The sequence below is a fragment of the Leopardus geoffroyi genome, chromosome A1 (assembly GCF_018350155.1).
Source record: "Leopardus geoffroyi isolate Oge1 chromosome A1, O.geoffroyi_Oge1_pat1.0, whole genome shotgun sequence".
Classification (NCBI taxonomy): Eukaryota; Metazoa; Chordata; class Mammalia; order Carnivora; family Felidae; genus Leopardus; species Leopardus geoffroyi.
The window spans coordinates 70,697,020-70,711,061 of record NC_059326.1 but is presented as its reverse complement, the minus strand read 5'-3'; the positions used below and the strand labels follow the sequence as shown (position 1 = coordinate 70,711,061).

The following is a 14,042-nucleotide window of genomic DNA, read 5'->3' as shown; positions in this document are numbered from 1 at the left end:
AGAGACAGAGCATGGACGGGGAAGGTCAGAGAGAGGGAGACACAGAATCCGAAACAGGCTCCAGGCTCTGAGCCATCAGCACAGAGCCTGGCGCGGGGCTTGAACTCACGTACCGCGAGATCATGACCTGAGCCGAAGTCGGCCGCTTAACCGACTGAGCCACCCAGGCGCCCCAAACATTTACTCATTTTTGAGAGATGGAGAGACAGCATGGGTGGAGGAGGGGCAGAGAGAGAGACACACACACACAGAATCGGAAGCAGGCTTCAGGCTCTGGGCTGTCAGCACAGAGCCCGACGCAGGGCTCAAACCCACGGACACGAGATCATGACCTGAGCTGAAGTTGGATGCTTAATTGACTGGGCCACCCAGGCGCCCCAATCATAAACATTTTTGACAGACAATCCAATAGAAAAAGGGACAAAATATTCATACAGGCACCTCATAAAGAAGGTATAAACACAGCCAGTAAACATGTGACTACGTTAGTAGTCATTAGGGAAATGCTAATTAAAACCACAAGAAGATACCCCTATAGACCCATCAGAACGGTTCACTTGACAAAGACTGCCAGCACCAAGTGTTGGTGAGAACGAGGGGCTGCAGGAACCCCCACACATTTTGGGGAGCATGAAGAGCAGCTACTTTGACAAACTATTTGCCAGACCACACCAAAACCATACCAAAACCAAGCACGCACAGAACCGGGGACTCACCAGCTATATACTCCCGGCTGGTGCAGAGAGGGGCAGAGAGAGAGAGAGAGAGAGAGGAAGACACAGAATTCGAAGCAGGCTCCAGGCTCTGAGCTGTCATTACAGAGCCCGACACGGGGCTCGAACTCGTGAACCATGAGATCATGACCTGAGCTGAAGTCAGACACTTACCGACGGAGCCACTCAGGCCCCCTGAGCAGTCTGCAAAGTGAAAATGATTTGGATGTTCCTCAACAGTAGGATGGACAAATTGATGGTGATGCATTCATACAAGGGAATATCTTATAGCAGTGAGAACAAAAGAGCTTCAACCACACCCAACAATATGGGTAAAACCCACAAATGTTGACTCAAAATGGCTACCTGTGTGAGAATACACATATACCTTGTGATTTCATTGGTTTAAAGTTCAGAAGCAGGCGTGCAACTGAGTTGTGATTTTTAAATTTTATTATTAATTTTCTTTGAGAGAGAGAGAGAGAATGTGCGTGAGCAGGGGAGAGGGAGACAGAGAAAGAGAGAGAATCCCAAGCAGGCTCTACACTCAGCACAGAGCCTGAGGCAGGGCTCAATCCCACGACCCTGGGATTATGACCCGAGCCAAAATCAAGAGTCAGATGCTCAACCGAGCCACCCAGGCGTCCCTGAGTTGTGATTTTAGAAGTGAGGACAGTAGTTACCCTGGTGTGGAGGCAGAGGACACAGGGCACAAAGGTGAGCTTTGGGGAGGCTGGTGAGGTATGTTTCCCAATCTGGGTGCTGATCCCTTGGAGGTATTCACTTTGTGAAAATCATCAAACTGTACCTGTATGACTTGTGCACGCTTTTGCCCGTACGTGTTGGGATTTTTAAGTGGGTACGAATTCTTTGCTTTTCCTCCTATCGAGAGGTGGGAGCTATGTCCCTCTCTCTTTCTGCGTGGGCTTGTGACTCACTTGTAGCCAACTGGAGGTGGTGGGGGTGATGACGTCATTCTTCTGTGGCCAGGTCAGAAAAGGTGCTGTAAAATACAGCATATTAATAGAAAAATTGAGGTTCAGGAAGGCCAACAGATCAGAAGACGACTGCCATCGGTAAAGACGGTTTGTCACTCACCGATCCCGAGAAGAGGGGACAGGCCACATCACAGGGGTCACAGGGGAAGCACCAGCGTCAGCCGGGAGACAGAGAGAGGCAGAAAGGTGGGCAAGAACTGCTGGTGTGATTTCTGCAGGACGAAACCCACGTGAGGCGGGGTAAAGCAGACTTGGACTGGCTAGTTTGGATCATTTCAGGGGGCTCCGGGACACAGGGGCTGCCCTGGTCGTCTGGCATCTGGCCCTGTGGGTGACTAGGGCAGGTGGAGAGTGGCCCAGACAGTCCGATAAAGGAGGTGGTTGGGGTGTGACTGAGGACTGGTTGGTGAACCCTCGAAAAGCACACTCGAGGAATTGGCTGACCCAGGAAGAGACAGTCCCTTGAGGGTCAGCAAGGACCCAAGACGTGAAAGCATCAAAAGTCAGAAAATAACAGAGGTGGTTAATGCACGGAGCGTCCACGTCGCTTCCGGGGCACTTTTCAAGTCTAAGGCGTCCGTGAAAGAAATGCAGTTCCCTTCGGGCTGCTATGCTGAGGAAGCCCAGTCTCGTGAGGAGTCCACGTGAGAGAGCTTTAGCTGACATCCCTAGCTGAGGTTCCAGCCAGAAGCCAGCACCAACTGCCGTTCATCTGAGGGAAGTCACCCCCACACGGTCCCAGGCTCTGCCATCGAGTAAGCCCCCCGTTGTGACTTCCCAGCTGAGGCTCCCAACACAGAGGAGTGGAGAAAAGCCATTCTTACTCTGTCCTGTTCAAATCCTGACTGTGAACATAATGAAGTGTGTTTCAAGCTGCTAAATTTTGGGGGTAACATGTTACACAGCAATAGCTGCACAGAGCCCGACTTGGGGCTGGAACCCACGAACCACGAGGTCATGACCTGAGCCGAAGTTGGACCCTTAACGACTGAGCCAGCCAGAAGCCCCCCAAAAGTTTACCTAAAAAGACACAGGTTTTTCATTTGCGTGTTGTTTCAGCAAATTTATTACTACTACAGAGGCATAGCCCCACAGATGCAATATTATGTTTTGTTTTTTTTTTTTTTTTTTTGTCTCCCCAAGGACCTCAGTGACATGACCGCCAGCATGGCTGACCCAAGCCGCCTCCTCCACAATGCCAGCTCCTGCCTTCCTCACTCCCCACCCCGGCAGTCAGTGTGACCCTCTCTCTATTCTACACAGCCCTCTTGGTCTTCAGTGCTCTGGGAAACATCCTTGCCCTACGCCTTGCCTGTCAAAAGGGCAAGAAGATCAACTCAACGGGCGTCTACTTGGTCCAGCTGGCAGTGTCTGACCTCCTGTTCACGCTGGCCCTGCCTGGAAGGATCACTTACTACCCGCTGGACTTCAGCTGGCCTTTTGGTGAAGGGCTCTGCAGGCTGACGGCGCTCATCCTCTACGTGAACACCTACGGGGGGGTCTACCTCATGACGTGCATGAGCGTGGACCGTTACCTGGCTGTGGTCCGCACCCACCGGTGCCCCCAGCTCCGCGGCACTGGCCGAGCGTGGCTCGTCAGCGTGGCTGTCTGGGCCCTGGCGTCGCTGCAGACGGCACCCCTGCTCTTCATCCCCGTGACCAAGCCCATGGCAGGCAAGCCGGCCTGCATGGAGTAGGACAGTGTTGAGGGAATCCTCAGGCTGCCCCTCGTCGTCCTGGTGGCCTGTGCCATAAGCTTCTGTGGGCCAGCGGGGATCATACTGTTCTGTTACATGAAGATCGCCTTGAAGCTGTGCAGGACAGCCCGGGAAAACCCTCTGAGGAGCCAGAAAGGCTGCCACCGGAGGGCCCGCCCGCTCACCCTGGTGGTGCTGGTGGCCGTGCTCATGTGTTTCAGATCCTGCCACCTCACCATCATCTGGTTCATGCTGAGAGAGATGCTCCATCCGCCATCTTGCCTGGGGACTGTCCCTTCAGCTCACCATGCCCCTCATGAACATGAACGGTGGCACTGACCCCATCATTTACTTCTTTGCTTCCACACGGTACAGGAAATGGCTCCTCAGCTTCTTAAAACTCAGAGCGTCAGCGTCTTCCTCCTCCCCCACCCAGGGAAAAGCTTCCTCAGAAACACGGAGTATCAACCAGGCTGGGGGCTCAGTGACCTTAGAAGAGAATAAGGTCTAATGACTCACTGGCTTTGAGACTTTATCTAGGGAGGGGGGCAGGACTGGGGGCCTGAAGCTTATATAATTTGGGGGGTGGGTTCTTTAAGAAAAAGAATACAGGGGAATAAATGCAAAATTAGGTACAGAGTCTTGGATGGTTAAGTGGGGGCCCCAGAGCTTGAACTTGACAGCTTCAGGATGTAGCACCTCTCATGGACTGAAATAAAGAACAGGGGGCTCCTGGGCCTCTGAAGGTGGGCGGGGGGGGGGGGGGAGAGAATTTGCATAATGCATGCAGAAAAGACCAAAAGAACGAGGCTTCGAGTTTGGGGACGCAAATGTTGTAAAGAGCAACAGTGTCCCTCCCTCCGAGGCAGAGTTTGTAAAAGCTTAAAGTTAACATTCACAAAACGCCAAGGTTTCCCCGGAAATGTCAGAAAGCTCTGGGGACGCACCCGAGCTCCGGACCTGGGGGCGCGCGGGTCCGGACGGAGAGGAGTGACAGGGGCGCGGGCGCCGGGCTCCCTGTGCGGACCAACCTCGTCCCCATTACCCGTGCGGCGGGGACACGACAAAGGCCGGGAAAGGGCACGGGTTTCTCACTAGCTGAGTGCCTGTCTGGAAGCGCTTATCCAAGGGAGCGTTGTTGACAGGCGATCCAGACGAACCTTTCATTGCACCTTCCCGACTTTAGAGCGACTTGGCGCGTTTGGACTGGGGCGATTTGCGCAGTGCTCTGCTCGGCGCGTCAGCCGCCCCCGCCCATCCCTCGGGTTCCCGCCCCCAAGCCGCAGCAGGGGCTCTCCGCGGAGTCGTCAGTCCCTATCCCACAGTGACCTTCCGCTCCCGATGCGCCGCTTCGTGCATCTCGCAGTTTCTGACGTTTGGGGCACATGACTCTCCTCCGCCTCCAGTCTCGGGCTCTGCTCTCTGGAAGGGGTGTTACTTGTCACCTGGGCTGGGCGCTCCTGAGCCCGGCTGTGGCTGAGCCCCCTTGTCGCTGTCCCTCCCACAGTGCAGGGCGCCTCCACCTGTAAGGAGAGGTGGTGCTCAGTCCGTTCTCACTGGTTTAGGCCACGAGGATAATTCCTCTCTTGCAGTCGGATACACTGCACCCCATCAAGAGGCCCCAGGTGGGGCGGGGGGCGCTCAGGGCACAGTTCAGGGTTGCTTTTCCTCCATTCTGCCTCGGTGTCTGGCTCCACTGGGCTCCGAGCAAGGAGGACACTCAGCTTCTGAGTTACCCTCGGACACGATGGCCGTGTGTCCCTCTGGCCAGACAGGTCCGGGCATGGATGTCACTCTGGGGACACGACGGCCAAGTGCTCAGTGGAGGCGCTTCTGGCCTGCTGAGGCAGGGGGTGGGGGTGGGGGGGTACCACAGGCCTAAAGAATTTGGAACTCTGCCCTTGGGGTCCTGTGCATTCACCATGCAAGAGCTCCCCTGAGAGCTCCCCCGCCTGCCCCAGCCACTGCAGCCACCATGTTGAGTAGATCCCAGCTGCCCACAGTGTGTGCCCACACCTGGCTGGAGTGCAAAGCTTCCACTCCCACGCTGTTTGCACTAACCCACACTTATCAAAGGCGGGGGAGGAGGCAGCAAGAGGGGGCCTGGCTAGCCAGCAGTGTGATGAGGTGGTGGGAGCTGCCTTGGTAACTAGGAGGCCTCCTCCTTGGAGACCGGCTGCCCAGACCTGCCTGACTTCAGCCCTTTCTAGTCCTTCTTGCCATTCTCTGGAGTTTCTCATAACCGGTCTACCCTGACACCGGGCTTCTCAGCTCCAAACTGCTCAGGTGGTTTACTGGGGCACATGGAAGCAGGACGAAGGCACAGCCAGAGGGCACTGGGGAATAAAACAAGATCAGAAAGGAGGACCAGGGTTGAGAGATGCAGTAGCAAAGAGGTGGGGACAATGGGCGGGGGGAGGGAGCCGAGCTGAGTCGCACCTTTGGTTTGCAAAGCCAGCCACAGGTGGACAGGGATGGCTTGCTCTTCAGAGGTGGTTTACAAAGAGGGACATGTGAGTTCTGAGGGCTGGACTCGCCAGGGGTGCTCCCAGGCCGGGCTCTGAGTGGGAATCCTGAGCTCAGGGAATCAGGAGGGCAAAGTGTCCTGTTGAGGACTCATACCCTCACCTGGGCCTCCTTTTCCTGTCTGTAAACATTGGGACCCCGGCACCTATCACATGGGGTTATTATTGTTGGGGGGTGGGGGAGGTCCACGAACCAACTCATGTGTAAATCATTTAAAACTAAAGAGATGGAAGGGCACATGGGCAGCCTGGTCGGCTAGGTGACCGACCTCAACTCACATCAGGATCTCACCGTTTGGGGGGTCAAGCCCCGCGTCGGGCTGTGTGCTGACATCTCAGAGCCTGGAGCCTGCTTCAGATCCTGTGTCTCCCTCTGTCTCTGCCCCTCCCACTCTCATGCTCTTGCTTGCTCTCTCTCTCACTCTCACAAAAATAAATATTAAAAAAAAAAAAAAGCTAAAGAGATGATTTAAAATGAAAATGGACTGTGGCCACTGCAGTGTTCTAAGTGGGCTGGCACAAGTCACAGTAGTGGGGATATACGTCCCATCATTACTGGGGCTGGAAGGTTGCAATGCCTAGGCTACATCCTGCCCCCTAGTGCAGTGGTTCTCAAAGTGTGGTCTCTGGACCAGCAGCACCTACAGCCTTGTTAGAAATGCACATTCTCAGGCCCCACCCCAGACCCACCGAAGCAGCCCCTCCGTGGCAGGGGCCCAGCACTGTGTGTCTGAACAAACCCTCTGGGCAATCCGCCCCCCCTCCCGGGAGACTTCAGGCAGCATCCTTCTTGCCCACAGTGTTACTTTGCTAAAGCTACTGTTACAAAGTACCATCAACTGGGTGGATTAAAACAACAGAAACTTACCCTCTCACCCTTCTACAGGCTAAAAGCCCCAAACTGGTAGGGCTGGTTCCTTCTGAGCCTGTGGGGGAGAATCTGTTCCAGGCTCTCCCCAGCTTCTGGGGGCTATCTGGCGATATTTGGGGGTTCTTGGCTTGTAAAGCATCACCCGGATCTCTGTCTCCATTTCCACGTGGCATTCTCCTGGTACATCTCCGTCTTTACCGAGGTCTTTTCATAAGGACACCAGTCATCTTGGGTTAGGCCCACCCTAATGACCTCATTCATTTTACCTGGATTATACCTGCCAAGAACCTGCTGCCAATTGTGGTCACATACCCAGGTACTGGGACTTCATCCTATCCTCGTGGGGGAACAAAATTCAACCTATAACACCCATTTCTGAACACCTGGTTCCAGACTCTTCTGAGCCCCACCTCCATCCCTAACCTCTCCCCAGCTCTAAGCCCTAACACCCACTGTGAAGGTGAGGTTCGGCGGAAGTGGTGAGAGGGTCCTGTTTTAAACCCCCGTTAGAGTTTAGCTATCATGGTTTATTTTCCAGGCCCTGTCAGGATAACTCCATGCCAAGATGGAAACATCAGGGTCTCCTCACTCTCCACATGGGAGGCCAGTCCAGAGTATGCCAGGAGGCCCAGGGCAGCCCTGAAGGTCAAGGCCCTGTGATAAGGTCACCAGGTCCCATTCCCTGGGGGTGGACAAAGGGCACCCAACCAGCAGAGGTGTGCAGGGGTTTCTGTCACTGGGTGGAGGGTTTCATGATGACTTCTAGGAATCTTAATCACTTGACATTTTAAGGGGGAAGAGCAGAGTTTCATAAATCAAGTTTGTAGATACCCAAATGTTCCTATGGCCTCTTGGCTTTCTCCAGAAAGCATGTTTTCACTGAGAATCACATTTCCTTGGGATTTTGCTGCATACCACAAGTTACCCACGGTTTGGCTTTCACTACAGTTTTCTTTCTCACTTCACCAAGTGACTGTGTACAGGACAGACACGGAGACTGAGAAGCTCATCTGGCGGGTGAGGGTTGTGGGCAGCCGGGCTCAGGGCCAGGCCTCGGCCCCCTCAGACACCCCAACCCTGTAGTGCACAAGTCAGATCACGCTTCAGGCCATAGGAATCCCTCGTGACATGGATGTCCTGGTTCCTCTGTAACCACTGAAGTCTTGAAAGACTTGTTTTCTAATGCCAAAGGTCTACACCATCTTCCTGGGCCCACATTCTTTGATCCCAAGAAACCCTGAGATGTGTTCTGTTGCCTTAACAGCCCTGCAATGGCTGTGGGAGGTGGTCTGTCCTCGGGAGGCAAGGAGCCCTCTGTTTGCTAATGCCTGACATTATTCCCTTTGCTAGGCTGCACATAGGGGGTGAACTGCTGGAAACTTTGCCAGAAAGTCCCAGTAAACTCTCATCAGCTGAATCCACAAGTGACTTCTCTCCCAGCACACAGAGATGATGGTGAGCCCGTGCAGAAAGGGCAGGCTGTTGGGAGCGGGGTGGTGGGGAGGCGTCTGGGAGGCTCAGTCGGTTAAGCATCCAACTCTTGATTTCGGCTCAGGTCATGATCTCACAGTCTGTGGGTTCAAGCCCCACAAGAAACGGCAGGGGACACCCCACTTCTGCAGTGAGTTCCAATTCTGTCTCTGGGCCAGTACTCCGCTTCATCAGTTCACACATTTATCAAGTATTAGCCCAGGCTCTGTGGATACAGGGGGACTATGGGGACATGGCCCTTCAACCTCATGGATTGTGTAGACCAGCAGGTGCCACACAACTGCAATCAGACAACGACAGGAGAATGTGTTCAGTGTTAAGTGGAGACTCAGACAATGGGAGAAGAGAATGGGGAGGCTGTCTGGGAGTGCTCCCAGGTTTGGGGCTGGAAGATCGGATGGATGGTGGTATCATTCCCGATAGGGAATCCGGGGTAAGATATAGTGTAGGGGTGGGAGAAGGTGGGAGGCATATGGAGGTGTCCAGTATAGAGCAGGACATATGAGGCCTGAGGCCGAGAAGACAGATTTAGGGAGATTTGGGAGGCCTGAGGTAGACAATATTCTTAGAGTTGAGGGAGACTGTTGTACAACGTAGGCTTTATTACTGTTCAGGAATGGTGGGGCTGACAGGTCAGCAGACGCTTGCCATTTGAAAAGCTAGTTACGTACGGTTCCCAAGAGGCGGGGGTGGGAGGCCACATGCAGATGCACCGGTGTATGTCGGGGGGCGGGTGGTCAGGGGTCAGAGGGAACAAGGGGAAAAGAAGCAGGAGCCTTTGCTGTGCTTCCCAGAGGCACAGTAAGGAGATTTGGAACAGGCCAGCTTGAATCACCATGCATCTGATTGTGGCCCTGCAGGGTGATGCCAGGGCCCAGGGCGGCCAGAAGCCAGATGCTAGCAGGCTGAGGAGGTGGGGTCAGCAGGTGTCCAAACATGCCTCAAGAGACTGGTCTCTAAGGATGAATTGGAAGACAGGGTAGGGAATGAGGGATGGGATTTTTGTTTAAACACTTATCACTCTTTTTGTTGTTGTTGTTGTTATTTGTTTTTGATAGAGAGAGAGAGAGAGAGAGAGAGAGAGAGAGAGAGAGAGAGAGAGAAAGAGCAGAGGAGGGGCAGAGAGAGAGGGAGAGAGAGAGTCCCAAGCAGGTTCTGCACTGAGAGCAGGTGAGCCCGATGTGGGGCTCAAATTCACACACCGTGAGATCATGACCTGAGCTGAAATCAAGAGTCAGACGCTCAACCAAGCCACCCAGGTGCCTTGGGATTTTTTTTTTTTTTTTTTTTTTTGGGTAATCATAGAGAAATTGTTATGGTTTCAGTCTCGAAAGGGAAGGAGTCAGAGAAGAGGCTGAAGGTGAGGACACACAGAAGGAAGAAGACAGTGGAGAAAGTCTCTGGTGATCATTTTAAAACAAAACCTTTTTTCAGGAGGAGAGAAGGACGGGGGTTAGAGGCACAGGCACAGATGGTTTCCAGGTTCGCGGGAACAGCTCTTGACTAAGGTCGGCCAGTGCAGTCACACGACATTAAAGATGCCAGAATCTTCAGCATCCAGTCAAAATCAGGTGGTAGCTTATTATTAGTATCATAACACATGAAGAATATTCCACAAATATGCTATTTCATAGTTTAGGAAGCAGGTCCACACTCCCATGGGGACTGCCAGCCAAAGCAACCCTCTGAGGTGCCTGGAGCTGGGCAAGTAACACTCTCACTGCATGGGAAGGCCATGGCCATTGGCAGTCACACAGCTGATGGGGCCCACAGAGTCCCGCCTGGAAAGGCCGCATTTCTTACACACCGGGCTGCCTCTGCAGCATATTTGTTGGCCCAGTTATAACTAACCTGGGAAGTGATGGCTGCCCCAGCGATCACCGTCATGGAGTGGAGTATGGAGGGTCATGTCGTCAGCAGTAGCATCCTTCATTCTGTCCTTGAGGAATTTGTTATGGGATGGTTTGCATCCAGCCAGAATTCATGGTGAGGTCCCAGCCTCCAAATGGGACTGCATTTGGAGTCTTTATTTTTATTTTTTTAATGTTTACTTATTTTTGAGAAAGAGAGACAGTGGGGGAGGGGCAGAAAGAGAGGGAGAGAGAGAGAATCCCAAGCAGGCTCCAGTCCAGAGCCTGACGTGGGGCTTGATCCTACCAACTGTCAGATCATGACCTGAGCCGAAACCAAGAGTCAGACGTTTAACTGACTGAGCCACCCAGGCACCTCTGAGACAGTCTTTAAAATGAGGTTGTTTGGGGCGCCTGGGTGGCTCAGTCAGTTGGGGGGTTGACTTTGGCTCAGGTCATGATCTCGCGGTCCGTGAGTTTGAGCCCCGTGTCGGGCTCTGCGCTGACAGCTCGGAGCCTGAGGCCTGTTTCAGATTCTGTGTCTCCCTCTCTCTGACCCTCCCCCATTCATGCTCTGTCTCTCTCTGTCTCAAAAATAAATAAACGTTAAAAAAAAAAAAAAAAATGAGGTCGTTAGAGTAGGCCCTGATCCAACAGACTGGTGTCCTTATAAGATGAAATTGGGACACAGGAACACACAGAAGCAGACCACTCAAAGACACAGAAGGTGGCCGTCTGTAAGCCAAGGAGAGAGCCTCAGAAGAAACCAACCTAGCTCACCTCTTGGTCTCAGACTCCCAGTCTCCAAACTGTAAGGACAAAACTTTTGTTGTTTAAGCTGCCCCAGTCTGTGGTACTTTGCTACGGCAGCCCCAGCAGACTCATATGGTATTTTTAACCTTTCTACCCGATTTCAGGAAAGGATATGGATCCTGCTCTTTTCTGCAAACTTCACACCTCCTACCACCTGTTGAAACAAAAGGAGAAGCCCAAATACAGCAAATGTTATTTTTCCCACTTATTTTTTTTAGGCACCTCTAAGAGCTAACAACGTGTCACGTCTGATGTGAGCACGGCGTTTATGCCGGAGAGTGAGCCTGCTTTTGCGTCTCACAGGGCCGATGACACGCGGTGTGAGGTTAACTGGCGGCTGGAGCTGGAGGAGGTGCAGGCACCACACACAGTACCCTTCTGCTCACATTCTCTCCCTGGGTCAAGTGGATGTCCTGGATTTTCTGAGAAGCTTTCGTGCAGAGCCCCCGCTCATCCTACGGCCTAAAGATTATGTTTCCGACGTCCAACTGCCCTACTCCGTTAAGCACTTCTGCGGAAGTCTATTAATCTTATCTGTTGTTTTATCCATGCACTCATCTTTTATATTCACAGAGTTCTGGTACGCGTGTGGGGATGTGACTGAGAAGGGGAATGGTAACCACCGTAGCCTCTAATGTCACCTGCCCGGGCAGAGCTGGTGGAACCGGCTTCCACTTGGCCGGAAGAGGAGAGAGGCCAAGGACCCGGAGGCACCTTCCTTGGGAAGTGCAGTCTTGAGAGCTCTGTTACCTCCACCCTTATGGCGAAAGCCCACCACAGCTGGTGGGGACGAAGGGGACTCGTCAGATGGGGACCTCATGAGGTGCAGGTTCCATGCCTGCTGGGCCCCAAGGAGCCTTGGTGAGTCACTGGCAGTTCTGGAACCTGGTTTTGTGTGCAAACAGAGAACATCAGTCACGATGATCACTGATGTCCTTCCAGCTCTGAGATCTGTGTGATTTCTGTATCCGAGACTTTAAGATGGGTAAGTGCAGCCTGGTTTTCCATGAGTTCATGGGTTTTGCTGTATCTTTAGGGGTTTTCTGTGTGTGTTCTATGTGGGTGGCTTGACTTCGATCACCTGTTTAGCCTCTGGCTGGTGTCTACTTCCTCATCTAGGAAAAGAGTGAATGGTGTGGGGCCGGGCTCACACAATGCTGGGACAGAAACCTGAAGAAAGAGGGGAGGGACGGCAGGTTGGCGGAGCCAGGGAGAACAAGATAGGGATACGGGCTCAGGAGCTAACAAGTCAGCTACCGTGCAGCCGTGAGGACGTCCTGCCTTGAATCCCGTGTGGGAGGCAGGGAGACCAGGCACGCTGCTCCCCGGGGCCCAGCAAGATCTTGGTGTTGGAGCTGGTGAGACGCTGTTAAACTCATTCAGTGAGGCCAGGGCAGTGGGGTGCGGGCAGGCATCTAAGAAGCAGAATAAGAAATCGGGGACAGAGGCCCCTCAACATCCTAATGCTGCCTTTTGGGGGACCTCTTTGGTGACTCTCCCTTATCTGAATGACTTTCTCCACTGTTCGCGGTGATTGTAGCTATGATGGAAATTCTCTTGGCAGATTGCACTCAGCTCGAGGGAAGCGTGGGTCTGAGGGTCGCCCACACCACACGTGTGCCAGTGGCCGGTGGCCTCTCCTAGCCCCTGTTCCTATGTCCCCAGTGGCGTGTCATGCTCACAGAGACACAGCTGTGGTTGTTCCCAAAGCTTCGCGTGTCAGTTGTTAGTGAAATTAAATAATTTAAGTAATTATTATGTAAACTGATAAAGTACACAGGTGAAAAGAGCTTTATTTATATGTTTGTTTGTTAATTAATTAATTTATTTATTTATTTAACAGAGGGAGAGAGAGAGAGGACGAGAGAGAGAGAGAGAGAGAGAGAGGCGGGGGGGGGAGAGGGAGAGAGAGAGAGAGAGAGAGAGAGAGAGAGAATCCCATACAGGCTCCACACTGTCAGCGCAGAGCCTAACGTGGGGCTCAAACTCATGAACCGTGAGATCGTGACCTGAGCTAAAGTCGGATGCTTAACCAATTGAGCCACCCAGGCGCCCCAAGATTTTTTCACTCTTATTTTTTTGATTTTAATTTTTTTATGTGTGAGACAGAGAGAGAGTGAGGGTGACAGGGGCAAAGGGAGAGAGAGAATTTTTTTTAATGTTTATTTTTGAGAGAGAGACAGAGACAGAGCATGAGCAGGGGAGAGGCAGAGAGAGAGGGAGACACATGTCCGAAGCAGGCTCCAGGCTCTGAGCTGTCAGCACAGAGCCCAACGTGGGGCTCGAACCCATGAACCGTGAGATCATGACCTGGGCCGAAGTCAGACACTCAACCGACTGAGCCACCCAGGTGCCCCGGGAGAGAGAGAATCTTAAGCAGGCCCCACATTTGTGGAATCGGGGCTCAATCTCACAACTGTGAGACCATGGCCTGATTGGAAATCAAGAGTCAGACGCTCAACTGACTGAGCCACACAGGCACCCAGGAGCTGTTTTTATAAGAACTAAATGCAATGCTTTGGAAAGTTTCATGGATGTAAACTGCTGACAGAACCAAACCTGCTGTAAAAATAGGCGTGAGTGTGACAACTACGAGACATCACAAAAATGTAAAAACCCAGGAAGAAATGCACTCCCCTCTGATTGCTTCACTGAGTTCCCATGCTAGCTGTGATAGAGATCCAAAGTGGGACCTGTAATCCATGCAATATGGGTGTGGATTTTGAAAGATACAAGCTTCTAATAAGCACAACTATCATTAAAAATAAAAAGGCTTTAGCTCCAGCAACACCAGAAGATTGATGAATTAATTACATTGTCATGCTCTAACTTAAAATAGTTAATATATGGGTTCTATATACATATACATGGGCATATATATTCACATCCAACATTAACTGAGTCAGTACCAGTCCCCAGCTTAAGGTAGGAGAACTTCTGGGGCGCCTGGGTGGCTTAGTCCATTAAGCGTCTGACTCTTTATTTTGGCTTGTGTCGTGATCTCATGGTTTCTGAGTTTGGGCCCCACATGGGGCTCTGCACTGACAGCTCAGAGCCTGGTTAGGATTCTCTTTCTCCCTCTCT

General features: G+C 52.5%; 1 protein-coding gene across 1 annotated transcript; it reads left to right on the top strand.

Annotated features, from left to right (window-relative positions):
• Positions 1 to 1,321: 1,321 nt before the first annotated feature.
• Positions 1,322 to 4,053, top strand: LOC123580381 (G-protein coupled receptor 183-like). Its single transcript, XM_045445059.1, is given in 3 exon segments — positions 1,322 to 2,939; positions 2,942 to 3,366; positions 3,710 to 4,053. Coding segments are annotated over 3 exon segments (768 nt in total). The 5' UTR covers positions 1,322 to 2,806; the 3' UTR covers positions 3,920 to 4,053.
• Positions 4,054 to 14,042: the final 9,989 nt, after the last annotated feature.